General features: G+C 40.6%; 1 protein-coding gene across 4 annotated transcripts in view; it reads right to left on the bottom strand.

Moving 5' to 3' along the window:
• senju (UDP-galactose transporter senju) overlaps window positions 1–18,276 on the bottom strand; it is a 344,839-nt gene that overhangs the window by 256,692 nt on the left and 69,871 nt on the right. For all 4 annotated transcript variants that reach the window (XM_070092211.1, XM_070092210.1, XM_070092212.1 and 1 more), the window contains exon 4: window positions 12,068–12,207. In XM_070092211.1, coding sequence (XP_069948312.1) covers window positions 12,068–12,207 — 140 coding nt within the window. The remainder of the gene's footprint in view (window positions 1–12,067; window positions 12,208–18,276) is intronic.

Raw genomic sequence — 18,276 nt, 5'->3', positions numbered from 1 at the left:
ATGCCACTAGGACCACCTTGAGAGTCACTGGAGTCCTGTCTCGCAAAATAACTGTGGAGAGAGCTCTGTTTCTGGCGTCTCTTTAACACTTCCCTTAAATGGCCCAAGACTTTGTCACTGTACATGTTGCCAACCTGGCTTGCAACAACCTTGTTAGGGTGATGTTTCTCCATAAAGCTTCCCATCTTACCCCACATAGTAAAAATCTCTTTAATTTCTGAAGAAGGCACCTTCTTCCATCTCTCTTCCTCCTCCTCTGCAGCAACATTCTGAGCTGCGATGTGTTGCTCTTCCTGCTGAAGCTCTTGCAGCTCCTCAGTGGTGAGCTCTTCATTGTGGTCTTCCATCAATTCTTCCACATCCTCCAAACTCACATCCAACCCCATGGAACTCCCCAGTGCCACAATTGATTTTACAACAGACATAGGCTCATCAGGGTCAGTCCCAAACCCTTCAAAATCTCTCTTGTCGACACAATCTGGCCACAATTTTCTCCAGGCAGAGTTCAAAGTCCTGGTAGTCACTCCCTCCCAAGCCATACCTATAAGGGTTATGCAATGGAGGATGCTGACGTGTTCTCTCCAAAATTCCCTTAGGGCCAAGTGAGTGTCTGTGGTCACAGTCAAGCACCTGTGAAACATTGCTTTTGTGTAGAGCTTTTTAAAGTTTGCAATGACCTGCTGGTCCATGGGCTGGAGGAGAGGAGTGGTATTCGGGGGCAAGAACTTTACTGTGATGAACCCAAACTCCTCGAAAATTAGGTCATCCAAGTTTGGAGGATGAGCAGGTGCATTGTCCATTACTAACAGGCACTTGAGATCCAATTTCTTTTCCATGAGATATTCCTTCACACTAGGGCCAAACACTTCATTGAACCACTCAACGAAAATTTCCCTCGTGACCCATGCCTTACTATTAGATTTCCAAAACACACACAATTTACTCTTCATAGCATTGTTTTTCCTGAACACTCTGGGATTTTCAGAATGGTACACTAGAAATGGCTTCACTTTGAAATCCCCACTAGCATTAGCACAGAACATTAGTGTCAGCCTGTCTTTCATAGGCTTGTGTCCTGGCATTGCCTTTTCCTCTTGTGTAATGAAGGTCCTCTTTGGCATTTTCTTCCAAAAGAGGCCTGTTTCATCACAATTGAACACTTGTTCAGGTTTCAGTCCTTCAGCCTCTATGTACTCCTGGAATTCATGCTCATATTTTTCAGCCGCCTTGTGGTCCGAACTGGCAGCCTCACCATGCCTTACCACACTGTGTATGCCAGTATGGTTCTTAAATCTCTCAAACCAGCCTTTGCTGGCCTTAAATTTACCCACATCACCACTATTTGCAGGCAATTTCTTTACCAAATCATCATGCAACTGCCTAGCCTTTTCACAAATAATCGAAGTCATAAGAGTATCTCCTGCTAATTGTTTCTCATTTATCCACACCAATAATAACTTCTCAACCTCTTCGAGTACTGGTGATCTCATTTTTGTCAGCATAGTTACCCCCTTTGCAACAACAGCATCCTTGATTTCCTTTTTCTTGGCCACTATGGAACATAAGGTTGTGTAGGGTTTCTTATACATCCTGGACAGTTCGGCCACACTTGTACCACTTTCATATTGTTCAATGATGGTTTTCTTAAATTCAATCGTATTTCTCACCATCTTTACCACAGGCTTGGCACTAGGAGCTTTCTTGAGAGCCATGGTAGCTTATTTAGTACCTGCAAGCACTAAAATAAATGGAATATTATGAAATATTTCGCTGGAGCACATGAGGGGACCTTCGCTCACTGGTAAACAATGCCAGACTAGCTGCCGCCATTGCTCACGCCGTGGGTACACGTCTCAGACGAACTACGACTCGCGAGTCAACCTATGAAAAGTGAACCCGTGCGGGTTCACTAATTAATAATCTTGAGGTTAATGATGAGCTTGGGGAAAGTGATCACAAATCACTTAGTTTTAATATATCATGGAATTACCCAGATAACTGAAATCAAATCTCTGTCCCAGATTTTCGCTTGGCCGACTTCATGGGACTGAAAAATTACCTGGGTGGGCTAAATTGGGATGTCCTGACTATGGGTCAGGTAGGTGATCTTGGCTGCCAATATGACATTTTTCAGACCATAGTTCTAGCTGCCCAGACAACTTTTGTTCCGAGTAGGGAAATTAGATCTAACAAAAATGATCCCAAATGGATGAACAATAGATAAAAACATCTCATTGGTCAAAAGATAGGCATATTTAGGCATATCAAAAGAGGGGATGGGCAGTTAAGAAATCAATATATTCAATTAAAGAGAGAAATAAAGAGAGGAACAAGAAAAGCAAAAAGGGATTATTAGGCTAAGGTCGCAAGGGATTCAAAGATTAACCCTAAAGGATTCTTTCAGGTATACAGAAGTAAGATTAGGGACAAGACTGGCCCTCTTAAGAGTAACTCTGGTCAGATCACTGACAGTGATAAGGATATGTGTGAAATTCTAAATACCTACTTCCTCTCAGTTTTCACCCATGAAAATACTAGCGATATTCCTGAAATAATAGATTATGTAGAACAGGATGATAATAAACTATGTACGATTGCGGTAACTAGTGACATGGTCCTCAGACAAATAGAGAAACTAAAACCAAACAAATCCCCATGCCCTGATGAACTGTTTGCAAGGGTGTTAAAGGAATGTAAAGAGGAACTTAGCATACCTTTGGCTAATCTTTTTAGCATATCACTACAAATTGGCATAGTGCCTGATAAGTGGAAAATGTAATACCTATTTACAAGGCAGGTGACAGGTCCTTGGCTTCGAACTATAGACCAATAAGCCTTACCTCCATAGTGGGAAAATTTATGGAATCAATAATTGCCGGAGTAATTCATAGCCATCTTGACAGGCACAGATTGATTAATGAATTTACTAACTTTTTTCACTAAGGTGTTTGAGGAGGTAGATCATGGTAATGAATATGATATTGTGTATATGGACTTCAGTAAGGCTTTCGATAGCGTTCCACACCGGACGCTATTGAGGAAACTTAAGGCACACGGAATAGAAGGAGAAATTTTTTCCTGGGTAGAGGCATGGCTGACAAATAGACAGCAGAGAGGTTGCATAATTGGGGAGAAATCAGAATGGGGGCACATCACAAGCGGTGTTCCTCAGGGGTCAGTGTTGGGCCCGTTGTTGTTCACAATTTACATAAACGACATAGATGAGGGAATAAATAGCAATATAAGCAAATTTGCTGATGACACCAAAATAGGCCGTCCAATTCATTCTAATGAGGACACTAGAGCACTCCAGGATGATTTGAATAGACTGATGCAATGGTCGGAGAAGTGGCAGATGCAGTTTAACCCTTTGACTGTTTCAGGCCCCTCTCTGAAACTGTCATTCTATGTCGCCAAATATTCAAAAAAAAAAAATTATTTTTTCTTATGAAAATGTTAAGATTATTTTTCTGAGTGTTTTAGTCCAAAAAAAAATTTTTTGCCATCGGTACTTACCGAGATATAGAGCCGTGAAGTTTGCAGAAAATGAGCCGCGTATGGCAACAGCGGCGACTGCCGCTCACCCGGTAAACTTTAGTTTACTTGTAATTGAAGGTTTTTTGTTTTTTTCACTATTTTATTTTTTCACATAACTTATGTGGCCTATGAGACCAAAGTAAGGTGCAATGTATATATATACACTCGTATACAACACAATAAGCACACAAACATAATTATCAATATATTGTTTACAAGACTTGTTTACAAAAACAAACAATCAATCATCCTCCTCCTCCTCCTTCTCCTCCTCCTTCTCCTCCTCCTCCTCCTCCTCCTTCTCCTCCTCCTCCTTCTCCTTCTCCTCCTCCTCCTTCTCCTCCTCCTTCTCCTCCTCCTTCTTCTCCTCCTCCTTCTCCTTCTCCTTCTCCTCCTCCTCCTCCTCCTCCTCCTCCTCCTCCTTCTCCTCCTCCTTCTCCTCCTCCTTCTCCTCCTCCTCCTCCTTCTCCTCCTCCTTCTCCTCCTCCTCCTCCTTCTCCTCCTTCTCCTCCTCCTTCTCCTCCTCCTTGTCTTGTGTGCGAGTGTGTGGCTTATAATTGTTTTGAGTCAGAAGTCGGCAGCTGTCAAAGTGACATATTGTCTCATTAGTCTCTCCCCCTACCGCCTGTCAAAACAAAGGGGTCGGATGCTGCTTCCCCTCCTCCATTCTATCTAATTATCTTTCTCCCTCATTCTATATCTTTCAATCTGTCTCTCTTTCTATCTGTCTGCCTATCTCTGTCTCACAGGTACACATAAATACAAGTATACATAGTGTAAATTACCTAGGATAACCCAAGAAATCCAGACAAAGTGCTATACTCTGCTTGAAGATGTGAGTAAACGTGATGATACAGTCTTGTGGCTCTCTCTGAGACAGAGAGCTAGATGGACAGACAGGGAGCTTGACAGACAGACAAATAGACAGACAGAAATGTTTGTGTACCAGCAAAAACAAAGGGAGGGCGATGGTCATGTAATATTACCCTCCTTTACGCTCATCAAAGTCAGCTCTTATCAGATGTTATCTCCCCTTATCTTGTCACTGTCATGGGGTGGACTTTTTTTTTTCTTGCTTCAAGGAAACAATATTATTACATCTTCTTCCTCCTCCTCCTCCTCTTCTCCTCCTCCTCCTCCACCTCCTCCTCTTCCTTCCCTCCTCCTCCTCCTCCTCCTCTTCCTCCCCTCCTCCCCCTCCTCCTCCTCCATTGCTTTTGGTCTCAAACTCCTCCTAATCATGAAATTGATCTTCACTGACACTTCCATCTGTGTTAGAGCATCACTTGGGAAGAGAAGAGTCCCAGATTTGCTGGGGAATCACATATTTCTTACCGCTAGACATGCTGAAAAAGGACAACTGAAATGGCATTCCCACAATGCACCACTGGCTCCCCGATTTTTTTTATATGGTGCACACTGACCATGGAGACCCATTCTCTCACATGTGGGCCTACCAGCTTTCTCCTGCTTGATTTGAAGCTGCTAGAATTTATGCGTATAAATACGTCAGAAACATTGGCTCGTAAGACGTATTTATACGTCGGAAACAGTCAAAGGGTTAATATTGACAAATGCAAAGTTCTAAATGTTGGACAGGTAAATAACCATGCCACATATAAACTAAATAATGTAGATCTTAATACTACTGATCGCAAAAAGGATTTAGGAGTTCTGGTTAGCAGAAATTTAAAACCAAGACAACAGTGCATTAGTGTTCGCAATAAAGCTAACAGAATTCTTGGCTTCATATCTAGAAGTATAAATAATAGAAGCCCTCAGGTTGTTCTTCAACTCTATATATCCTCGGTTAGGCCTCATTTAGACTATGCTGCTCAGTTCTGGTCACCGTATTACAGAATGGATATAAATGCTCTGGAAAACGTACAGAGGAAGATGACAAAGATGATCCCATGTATCAGAAATCTTCCCTATGAGGATAGACTGAGGGCCCTGAATCTGCACTCTCTTGAAAGGCGTAGAATTAGGGGGGATATGATCGAGGTGTATAAATGGAAAACAGGAATAAATAAATGGGATGTAAATAGCGTGCTGAAAATTTCCAGCCAAGACAGGAGTCGCAGCAATGGTTTCAAGTTGGAAAAATTCAGATTCAGGAAGGATATAGGAAAGCACTGGTTTGGTAATAGAGTTGTGGATGAGTGGAACAAACTCCCGAGTACAGTTATTCAGGCTAAAACGTTGTGTAGTTTTAAAAATAGGTTAGATAAATATATGAGTGGGTGTGGGTGGGTGTGAGTTGGACCTGACTAGCTTGTGCTGCTGGGTCTGGTGCAGTGCTCCATCCTTGTGTGGGGATGACCAGACTGGGTGGGTCACTGGGCTAATCTGGGGGGGGGGGGTCATTGGTCTAATCTGGGGGGGACATGGACCTGCTCCACATGGGTCAGTAGGCCTGTTGCAGTGTTCCTTCTTTCTTATGTTCTTATGTTCTTATGATAATCTATGCAACTGTATTTGTGTATATGTACCTGAATAAACTTATTCAAGTGTGTGTGGCATTGCAAGTAAGTTTATTCTGGTATACACAAATACAGTTACAAAGATTATCATCCATAGCAGCATGTGTGTGGAGAACCTAGGATAACCCAAAAAAGTCAGTGACTTATTTCCATTAGGGTCCCTGTACCCTATACCACATGGTACAATATCATATGGTACAATGTACCATATGGTACATTGTGCCATATGGTACCATTGTACCATATTTTACCATTGTACCATATGGTATAATGTACCATATGGTTCAAAACAATAGAATTCCTCTTCAGATCCACTTCCACCAGTGTTAGAGCTATCACTTGGAAAGAGGAGAGTCCCAATTCACCGGGGAGTGAGAGCTTCCTTGCCGCAAGGCCTGATGAACAAAGCATACTGAGATGGCATTCCCACAATGCAATGCGGGTGCCCCGATTTTTTGTTTACTGCAAACACTGACCACGCAGACCCATTCTCTTTAATGTAGGCCTTCCAGCTTTCTCGTGCTAAATTTGAAGCTGCTAGAATTTTGGCATAGATCTAAGGCTTGGACCCTAGCTTCAAAGCCATAGATCTATGGGACGGACCCTGAAAGAGTTAATACAACCACTGGACTGGGGAGTTATTAAGTCATTCAAGTGTAACTACACGAGAAAAGTGATGAAAAAATTAGTTGCGTTAACTCGTAAATGGTCCAAACATATACAGTGGACCCCCGCATACCGATGGCATCACATAACGATTAATCCGCATACCGCTTGCTTTAATCGCAAAAATTTTGCCTCGCATACCGCTTAAAAACCCGCTCACCGATTTTCGTCCGAGATGCGTCCAATGTGCGGCCTGAGCCACGCTCACATGTTCCGCCGGTGGCATTGTTTACCAGCCAGCCTCCGCGGTAACATCCAAGCATACAATCGGAATATTTCGTATTACTACAGTGTTTTCGGTGCTTTTTCTGGAAAATAAGTGACCATGGGCCCCAAGAAAGCTTCTAGTGCCAACCCTACAGCAATAAGGGTGAGAATTACAATAGAGATGAAGAAAAAGATCATTGATAAGTATGAAAGTGGAGTGCGTGTCTCCGAGCTGGCCAGGTTGTATAATAAACCCCAATCAACCATCGCTACTATTGGTGGTACAGCTGCTGCTACTGCTGCACTGTCAGCTGCTGCTGTAGCATCGTCTGCTGCTGCTGTAACATCATCTGTTGCTGCTGTAGCATCGTCTGTTGCTGCTGTACCACCGTCAGCTGCTGCTGCTGCTGTAACATCGTCTGCTGCTGCTGTAACATCGTCTGTTGCTGCTGTAGCATCGTCTGTTGCTGCTGTACCACCGTCAGCTGCTGCTGCTGCTGTAGCATAGTCTGCTGCTGCTGTAACATCGTCTGTTGCTGCTGTAGCATCGTCTGTTGCTGCTGTACCACTGTCAGCTGCTGCTGCTGCTGTAGCATCGTCTGCTGCTGCTGTAACATCGTCTGTTGCTGCTGTAGCATCATCTGCTGCTGCTGTAGCATCGTCTGCTGCTGCTGTAGCATCGTCTGTTTCTGCTGTACCACCGTCAGCTGCTGCAGCATCGTCTGCTGCTGCTGTAGCATCGTCTGCTGCTGCTGTAGCATCGTCTGTTGCTGCTGTACCACCGTCAGCTGCTGCTGCTGCTGTAGCATCGTCTGCTGCTGCTGTAGCATCGTCTGTTGCTGCTGTAGCATCGTCTGTTGCTGCTGTACCACCGTCAGCTGCTGCTGCTGCTGTAGCACCGTTGTTGGTGTGGCTTATTGAGAATACCAAGAAACAATTAACCCCAGAGGATTTGCCACCCAGGATAACCCAAAAAAGTCAGTGTCATCGAAGACTGTCTAACTTATTTCCATTGGGGTCCTTAATCTTGTCTCCCAGGATGCAACCCACACCAGTCGACTAACACCCAGGTGAACAGGGAAAAATGCCTGGAACTAGTGCTCATATTGGTGAATTTAACCCTTTGACTGTTTCAGGCCCCTCTCTGAAACTGTCATTCTATGTCGCTCAATTTTTGAAAAAAAACAAAATTATTTTTTCTTATGAAATGATAGAGAATCTTTTCCCGATGGTAATGACACCAAAAGTTCGAAATTTGGTCGAAAACTCGTGGAATTATGCTCCCGCGAAGTTAGCGGTCTCGGCGACATATGCGAATCGGCGATTTCGCCGACTTTGAGCCCAATTTTCAGCCAATTCCATTGCTCCAGTTGACCAAACTCATAGCTATTTCTTTAGAACTCCATTTTATCTATCAGCTGAGTACAAGAAACCTCCCATTTACTAATTTGGACTACCCAATATGGTGGTCAGAAATTGGCAATTTGGCCAATTTCACGCAAAATAAAAAAGATGCCAATTTCAAAATAGGGTCCAGAATAAACAAGGTAGACATTCGTGGCACTAAAATAACATATGCTCTGTTCATTAGTCACATCTCTAGGCCCCTCTTATATTATTATTGCTTTCTATTTTGATTTTTTATTCATACAAAAAAATACAAAATTTACTGTTATGCAGACGACTGCATTATTGTAAAAATGGTATAAATAATATCAGTGCACTAGTGAAAGAATATTAGACTCCCCAGTTGACGTGTATTGGACGTGTGGTGTGATTTATTTACTCTTGAACATTGGTAAAAATCGAACATTTCCGCTACTTTGAGCTCAGTTTCAAGGTCGTTTTCATCGTAAAAGTAATGAAAATCATCTCTATTTCTGTAATATGTTTTCCATTTTATCAACTAAGACCATGAAAACGCGAATACAACGATAAATACTATACGAAAATACACCTCAAAGTCGGCGTTTTATTCCAAAAAAACGATCAGTTTTTTTTTTCTCATTACGCAATGTGTGCTGCAGGATTTTTTTTATGTGGTGCACACTGACCACACAGACCCATTCTCTCACATGTGGGCCTACCAGCTTTCTCCCACTTGATTTGAAGCCGCTAGAATTATTGAGTATATATACGTCAGAAACATTGGCTCGTAAGACATATTTATACGTCGAAAACAGTCAAAGGGTTAAAGCCAGCAAAGGTTGGTTTGAGAGATTTAAGAATCATAGTGACATACACAGTGTGATAAGGCCTGTTTTGGAAGAAAATACCAAACAGGACCTACAGTACTCAGGAGGAAAAGGCACTCCCAGGACACAGTGTCTCATCAGTCATTGCTGCATCTTCAATAAAGGTAAGTGTCATTTATTCTTCATTTAGTAGAGTAGTACATGCACAATATATATCGTGCATGTACTACTCTACTATTGTGCATGTATCCTTCTCTTTGTGTGTAGGAAAATGTATATTTCATGTGGTAAAAATTTTTTTTTCATACTTTTGGGTGTCTTGCATGGATTAATTTGATTTCCATTATTTCTTATGGGGAAAATTCATTCGCATACCGATTATTTCGCATAACAATGACCCCTCTTGCACGGATTAAAATCGGTATGCGGGGGTCCACTGTATATACGTTCTTGCCGTCAGGTGCGCATTAAGTGCCAACTTCGCAGCCTCTTATCTCGTTAAGTACTGACCCTAATTTTTTTCATTTTCATCCTATGACACTTAGAAAAATGTTCTCTTTATTTCTATATAAAAATTATTTTTTTATTTTTCAAAATATTTGGGGCACTGGGCGAGAGAATGTACAGTGGACCCCCGGTTAACGATATTTTTTCACTCCAGAAGTATGTTCAGGTGCCAGTACTGACCAAATTTGTTCCCATAAGGAATATTGTGAAGTAGATTAGTCCATTTCATACCCCCAAACATACACATACAAACGCACTTACATAAATACACTTACATAATTGGTCGCATTCGGAGGTGATCGTTATGCGGGGGTCCACTGTATATATACATTTGGACCGTTTACACCTTTACGGGTTAATGCACTTTGATTCCAACCTGGCAGTACCAAGCTTCTGGAGTAATGTACAGTGCACTGCAGGGTAAAGGAAGCCAGAGATCCATTACGGAATTTATGCACACTCCAATACAACCATCGACTTCAGTACCAGAACCTCAACCATCCACTTCTGCCGACAACTAACAACCATCCACTTCAGCCCAGTCGGGTCACACCATGCATCTCCCCTGTCTTCACAATCACTGACATACACCAGCAACCACAATTTAAGGTAAACAATATTATTTCTGGCGCATTTGTAGTCTTAAGCAACAAAAACAGCATTATTATTTTTATTTCTGTAAGATCTGGATGTCTAAAAAAAGATGTTCAGCTTTTGGGGGATCCCAGGAATGTAACCCTATTTTTCCCATAAGTTCTTCAGTTCATATTTCGTAGACTGTCGTTTAACACGGTAGTTACACCCCTGAAAATGCCGTTAGTTAAAATTATGTTAGACAAACTGAAGAATTTATGGGAAAAATAGGGTTATGTTCCTGGGAGCCCCAGGAAAGCCAAACAACTTTTTTTTTAGCCCTCCAGATGTTACAAAAATAAAAGTGAATATGTAATTGTAGTTCATTGTCATGATGTATTATGTTGTTTTTACTGCTTAAGATTACAAATGCAACAAAAATAATAGTATTTCTTACCTTAAATTGTGGGTGCTGGTGCTTGTGGATGATTGTGGAGAGTTATGCTGTGGCCCTACTGGGCTAAGGTGGATGGTAGAGGTACTAGTACTGAAATCAATGGTTGTACTGGAGTGTGCATAAATTCTGTAATGGATTTCTGTTCTATTTTATCCTGTAATAAATTATAAAACTGACAGTAAGGCATCAGCTGCTCTAGACACCGTTTCAGGGTACTCTTCAGTGAAAATGTCTAACTTTAAGTCAGTCACTAAATCAGTCAAGTCTCAGTCAAGTCAGCCAGTTAGTAAATTAGTCAAGTCAGTAAGTCAGTCAGTAAATCAGTCAAGTCAGTAAGTCAGTCAAATCAGTAAGTCAGCCAGTAAATCAGTCAGTCAGTCATCACAGAGACTCATTTACCTCATTCTTTTTATATGCACAAAGAGACATTTCATTACAGCCACTGGCTATCTCTTGTCTAATATCTCTATTTTCTTTGTTAATTCTAAGATTTAAATGCTTAAACCTTTTCTTGCCACTGTCAGCAACACTTGTATGCCTACTGGGTGCCATGACTGCTTGGCAGATTTAAGATATGGTAAGAAAAAGATATAAACACCTAGCAGAGGATGGTACATATCCAGCGGGCGATGCGCTCAAAATTTTTTCCCCTCCCACGAATCGTGTTAAGTTAATATTAAGAAGTGTTATACAAAAAATACCACAATTTTTCAATCATGCCAGACAAAACCTTGTTAAATGATGGCTTACTGTAACACGGATTTATCTAACACAGCATTTTCAGGAACGTAACTACCAAGTAATGTGAGAGTCTACTGTATATTAAATATGTTAAGCATCTTTCATTTTTTATACTACATAAGATATCTTGCAGGTATTTGAGTACAGTACACCAACAATAACATGCAGTACAGTATACCAAACCCCTGAATGACATGCACTTGAGTACAGTATACCAAACCCCTGAAGGACATGCACTAGAGTACCATATACCAAACCCCTGAATGACATGCACTTGCCACAACATGCACTTGCCACAAGTGAGTGCATGAGGGAAAAGTCTCTGCTAACAGCAGCATACAGGTTTGCATAAAGTAATGGCAAGTTATAATAAAAATGCATGACTGTAATGATGAAAAATGCCACAGTTAAAACATAAGAGAAGAGAAATCCTCAAGAACTATTAATGTGATATGTGTCAACTTGTAAGTTGCAAGCAACAAGTGTCAATACAACCTATACTGAGCTGGGCTTTGAAATCAGCTGAGTTAGTATAATAGTTATTAGTTTGTAGATCCAAGGTAATTATAAAAATAAAAATATTCAGGTATTTCTGCTCTTCTTTTTCACTATGGTATTATTCAATGAAAAAAAAAAATTAATTATGGCAGAGGCACATACAGGATCACACTATGCTACCAATAAAAGTTAGCAATCCATACCTGGAAAATAATGCCTGTGAGCACCACCCTGAGTTGAAGTAACAGGAAGTATGTAGTAGGGTCAAAAGCTGCCAGGTTGACAAAGGCCAAGTTGTTGTAGAGACAGTATAGGAGAGCAGGTACCATGTACAATCCCATCACTGCAACACTCACGTAGTATCATTTATATGTACTCTACAGCAACACCTCTGCTACCTTTACTAGTGCACTGCCAGTATGTACTTAACAGTTAAACGTAAGCTATATATACCACTACTAAACAGTTAAACCTAAGCTAGCTTTACCACTACATTACAGGAGTGCACTCTAACAACTACACTTGTGTCAGCTATACAGGTAGAGTACTTATGCATACTCAACTGTCAGTAAGGTAAAGATGTATTACTGGGGTAGAGCAGTAATACATCAAACACCTTATCATAATTAATTAATGCCTGAATTTTTGTTTACTTCAAAGTTTAATTCATAACTTCAGAAAGCCTCATCTGATCGACTTCAAAAATACAATGCTGGTAAACTGTATCTATGCAAAACTTCATGTAACTATTGGCATGTGAGTTGCCCCACAGTCACTGTGATACAAGCCATTCTCAGATTTCGTATTTCTGCAATAATTTGACAAAGCCTCTTCAGTTGGCTTCAAACTTTCTACACTGGTGTATCACACTGAAAAGAAGGATGGGATTGTTTTCGGAGAGTGCAAGTGCTAATTTGTCGATTTAATTTTTAACCCTTTCAGTGGCCTTGCATAGTTCTATGTCATGAGCTTATCTCACTCACATAAGCTGTGAGCGATAAATTTTTATCTAAGCACGAGAGAAAGGGTCTGCATAATGAGTGTGCACAGTATAAAGAAGTCCTGCTCCATGAACTGCATGATAGGAAAAACAAACCTCGGACAGTGTTCGAGATGTTTTCTCAGATGGTTTTCATGGTTTCATTGGCTGTTTCTTGGTATCATTTGACAGAGTTCAATTCAATTCAAAGTTTATTCTCTATAAGGATTACAATGCTGAGTTTACAGAATTTGGTTATTGTGTGGTTTACATGTAGTAAAATAATAATTACAGAGTGTACCACTAGAACACCTAGCATGGCTAGGCATTTCGGGCAGACTTAAATTAAATCTTAAGTTTTAAATATTACAAAATTATGAGGTAAGTTGGTATTATGGCTAAGTGACTAAATACTAGTTTGTGAGTTTAGCAATGTGAATGCTTTTGTTTTGGCAGAGTTAGAGGTATTGGGAAGATGGAAGGAATATTTTGAGGAATTGTTAAATGTTGATGAAGATAGGGAAGCTGTGATTTCGTGTATAGGGCAAGGAGGAATAACATCTTGTAGGAGTGAGGAAGAGCCAGTTGTGAGTGTGGGGGAAGTTCGAGAGGCAGTAGGTAAAATGAAAGGGGGTAAGGCAGCCGGGATTGATGGGATAAAGATAGAAATGTTAAAAGCAGGTGGGGATATAGTTTTGGAGTGGTTGGTGCAATTGTTTAATAAATGTATGGAAGAGGGTAAGGTACCTAGGGATTGGCAGAGAGCATGCATAGTTCCTTTGTATAAAGGCAAAGGGGATAAAAGAGAGTGCAAAAATTATAGGGGGATAAGTCTGTTGAGTGTACCTGGTAAAGTGTATGGTAGAGTTATAATTGAAAGAATTAAGAGTAAGACGGAGAATAGGATAGCAGATGAACAAGGAGGCTTTAGGAAAGGTAGGGGGTGTGTGGACCAGGTGTTTACAGTGAAACATATAAGTGAACAGTATTTAGATAAGGCTAAAGAGGTCTTTGTGGCATTTATGGATTTGGAAAAGGCGTATGACAGGGTGGATAGGGGGGCAATGTGGCAGATGTTGCAAGTGTATGGTGTAGGAGGTAGGTTACTGAAAGCAGTGAAGAGTTTTTACGAGGATAGTGAGGCTCAAGTTAGAGTATGTAGGAAAGAGGGAAATTTTTTCCCAGTAAAAGTAGGCCTTAGACAAGGATGTGTGATGTCACCGTGGTTGTTTAATATATTTATAGATGGGGTTGTAAGAGAAGTAAATGCGAGGGTCTTGGCAAGAGGCGTGGAGTTAAAAGATAAAGAATCACACACAAAGTGGGAGTTGTCACAGCTGCTCTTTGCTGATGACACTGTGCTCTTGGGAGATTCTGAAGAGAAGTTGCAGAGATTGGTGGATGAATTTGGTAGGGTGTGCAAAAGAAGAAAATTAAAGGTGAATACAGGAAAGAGTAAGGTTATGAGGATAACAAAAAGATTAGGTGATGAAAGATTGAATATCAGATTGGAGGGAGAGAGTATGGAGGAGGTGAACGTATTCAGATATTTGGGAGTGGACGTGTCAGCGGATGGGTCTATGAAAGATGAGGTGAATCATAGAATTGATGAGGGAAAAAGAGTGAGTGGTGCACTTAGGAGTCTGTGGAGACAAAGAACTTTGTCCTTGGAGGCAAAGAGGGGAATGTATGAGAGTATAGTTTTACCAACGCTCTTATATGGGTGTGAAGCGTGGGTGATGAATGTTGCAGCGAGGAGAAGGCTGGAGGCAGTGGAGATGTCATGTCTGAGGGCAATGTGTGGTGTGAATATAATGCAGAGAATTCGTAGTTTGGAAGTTAGGAGGAGGTGCGGGATTACCAAAACTGTTGTCCAGAGGGCTGAGGAAGGGTTGTTGAGGTGGTTTGGACATGTAGAGAGAATGGAGCGAAACAGAATGACTTCAAGAGTGTATCAGTCTGTAGTGGAAGGAAGGCGGGGTAGGGGTCGGCCTAGGAAGGGTTGGAGGGAGGGGGTAAAGGAGGTTTTGTGTGCGAGGGGCTTGGACTTCCAGCAGGCATGCTTGAGCGTGTTTGATAGGAGTGAATGGAGACAAATGGTTTTTAATACTTGACGTGCTGTTGGAGTGTGAGCAAAGTAACATTTATGAAGGGATTCAGGGAAACCGGCAGGCCGGACTTGAGTCCTGGAGATGGGAAGTACAGTGCCTGCACTCTGAAGGAGGGGTGTTAATGTTGCAGTTTAAAAACTGTAGTGTAAAGCACCCTTCTGGCAAGACAGTGATGGAGTGAATGATGGTGAAAGTTTTTCTTTTTCGGGCCACCCTGCCTTGGTGGGAATCGGCCGGTGTGATAATAATAATAAACATAGTTTCAGTATTGGAGTATCACAGGCCAACTTATGACTAGTTAAGATTCATTATTTTGAGATTGAGATTGATATTTCTGTTTATGGTCAAATGGGTGAGTGAGTGTAAGTGTTAACCACCAGGTGGTATTCATGTAATTAGTTGACAGGGTGTATCAGGGAGATAAGATGTTTTCTGATGGTAGTTTTGAAGGTGATGAATGTGTCTGCAGTTTTAGAATTTTCAGGTAGGGTGTTCCAGATTTTAGGGCCTTTGACATACATTGAATTTTTGTAAAGGTTTAGTTGGACACGGGGAATGTCAGAGAGATGTTTGTGTCTGGTATTGTGCCTGTGGGTTCTGTCGCAACTATCAAGAAAGCGTTTTAGGTCAAGGTTAATATTGGAATTTAAGGTCCTGTAGATGTAGATTGCACAATAGTAAGTGTGGATGTACTGAACAGGGGGTAAGTTTAGATCTATGAAGAGTGGGGGGGTGTGTTGCCAGGGATGGGATTTAGTGATTATTCTTACTGCGGCTTTTTGTTGGGTTATTTTTGGCTTTAGGTGTGTTGCTGCAGTTGAACCCCAAGCATATATAGCATAGGTGAGGTATGGATATATAAGTGAATGGTATAGTGTGAGAAGGGCAGTTTGCGGCACGTAGTATCGTATCTTGGAGAGGAAGACATACTACTGAAATAGATATGATTTTGACTTGTTTGAGGACTATAAGTAGCTTGAAATTGAGCTCAAAATAGCAGAAATATTTGAGTTTTGCCAATATTCCTGAGGGTAGGAAAGGCTCCCCTACACCCACTAGTCTGCCTTATGGGGTTATAATAGATCTGATTCAATTATTAGGCCACTGTAAACTATGACCAATCATTCCTGGTTATATTTTATCTGAAAAATAGAGTAAATCTTCTACTTTGTGCAATTAAGAATTCAAAATGGAAGGACAGTGTAATATACGAGAGGCCTGAGGACATGATTACTGAACAGAAGAAATATTGTTTTAGTGTCAGGAATGTCTACATTATTTATTTTGAACTATTTCTAAAATGGTATTTTTAAATTTTATATAAAATTGGCCATATTACCGACTTCTGTGTACTATATAGGGTAGTTAAAATAGTTGAATGGGTGGTTTCTTGTGCTCAATTGACAGAACAAAAAGTATGCTAGTGAAATAGCTAAGAATTTGGTTGGAAGGAGCAAAGGAATTCCTTAAAATAGGACTCAAAGTGGACAAAAACGCTGGCTGATTGGCTGTCTCTATCTCCATCTGTCTGTCTGTATCTATCTCTGTCTATCTCTGTGTCTCTATCTCACAGGAACACATATGTAAATACAATTATACATAGTGTAAATTACCTAGGGTAACCCAAAAAATCCAGACAAAGTGATATACTGTGCTTGTGGATAGTGACTGTGTGTAATACCTGTTGGTTCATGAGCAACTCTGAGACAAGACAAGACAGAAAGAAACACACATGCAGACAGAAAGACACACAGAGAGCTAGACAGCCAGATAGACAGAGAGCTAGACAGACAGAGCTAGTCAGAGAACTAGACAGACAGAGAGTTAGACAGACAGATGAACAGAGAGCTAGACAGACAAAAAGCTAGACAGATAGACAGAGAGCTAGACAGGCAGACATGTTTATGTGTAACAGTGGAAACAAATAAAACAAAGGCTCATCAAATGTCACCACTGTCATTAGTGGGGTGATAAGATAAGACGACCTCATCAAAAGTAACCATTGTCAGCACTGGAGTGATAAGATAAGAGAGTGACACACTCTTACATCATGCTTCAAGGGAACTTATTATTATTATTCTCATTATTTTTATTATTATTATTATTATTATTATACATATACTCCCATGTATCCAAAACATTGCTGGGACCTATAAATACTATGTATATATTTCTAGACAACAGTATGTAACTAAGGTAGGTGAAAATGTTCGCCTGTCACTGTGTTTGTGACTATTTGAGTAATATTTCAGTACCTCATACTAGTGTCAGAACAAAGTTTAACCCGTAAATGGGTCAAGCAGATCTACGTTCACATGTGTAGTGCTACAAAAGTAGATCTAATTTTTTTTTACATATTTTCAAATATAACAAAAAAAAAAAAAAAGTAGATCAAAGTCTTTTAACACATTTTCAAATGTAGAAAAACAAAAAGAAGATCTACTTTTTTTACATACTTTCAAATGTTGAAAAAACGTATATATACGTTTGGACCGTTTACAGGTTAACTAAGAAATCACAAGAACTACTAAAAACTGTCATTATCAGAACATAAAAATTATACAAATTAATAAAAATGAGAAAAAAAGGTATATTGGCAAAGCATCTGCAAGTGGCAGTGCTTCATGTTGCCGTCAGATGAGCGACAAATACCGACTTTGCGGCCTTATATCTCCATAAGTATTGGCTCTAAAATTCTTTTTTTTTACATTACTTTATGTAAAAAAATGTCCTCTTCATTTACATTTTTTTTTTTTCAAAATATTCGGAGCGCTGGGCAAGTGAATGCAGATCTATGTTTGGACAGTTAACCCCTTAACTGTCCAAACGTAGATCTACGTTCTTACCGCTAATGCTCCAAACATAGATCTACGTTTTATTTTTCCTGCCTCCAAATTTGGCACGATTCGCCTCAGTGTGCACTATTAAAAAAAATCTGGAACCACTTAGTACCTTGTGGGAGCACCAGTTCCACTGAGCGCCAGCTAGAGCAAACAGCATGGCAAACACCAAGGATTCACTGATGTCATGTCGTATTAACACTCCCCCTTTAAGAGGAAAGTGTCATCCTGCCAGAATGTCCTATAACCTGTCCTAAGTAAAAAGAAACAATTCTGGAACTGTAATATCGGCAGGCTGGCTAGCTAGCTAGCTGGCTGATTGGCTGTCTCTATCTCCATCTGTCTATATCTATCTCTGTCTATCTGTCTCTATCTCACAGGAACACATATATGTAAAAACAATCATACATATTGTAAATTACCTAGGATAACCCAAAAAATCCAGACAAAGTGCTATACTGTGCTTGTAGATAGTGATCGTG

Source organism: Cherax quadricarinatus, chromosome 38 (genome assembly GCF_038502225.1).
Source record: "Cherax quadricarinatus isolate ZL_2023a chromosome 38, ASM3850222v1, whole genome shotgun sequence".
Taxonomy (NCBI): domain Eukaryota; kingdom Metazoa; phylum Arthropoda; class Malacostraca; order Decapoda; family Parastacidae; genus Cherax; species Cherax quadricarinatus.
Note: the sequence above shows the minus strand (reverse complement) of the source record. Positions and strands in the feature narration are given on the sequence as shown.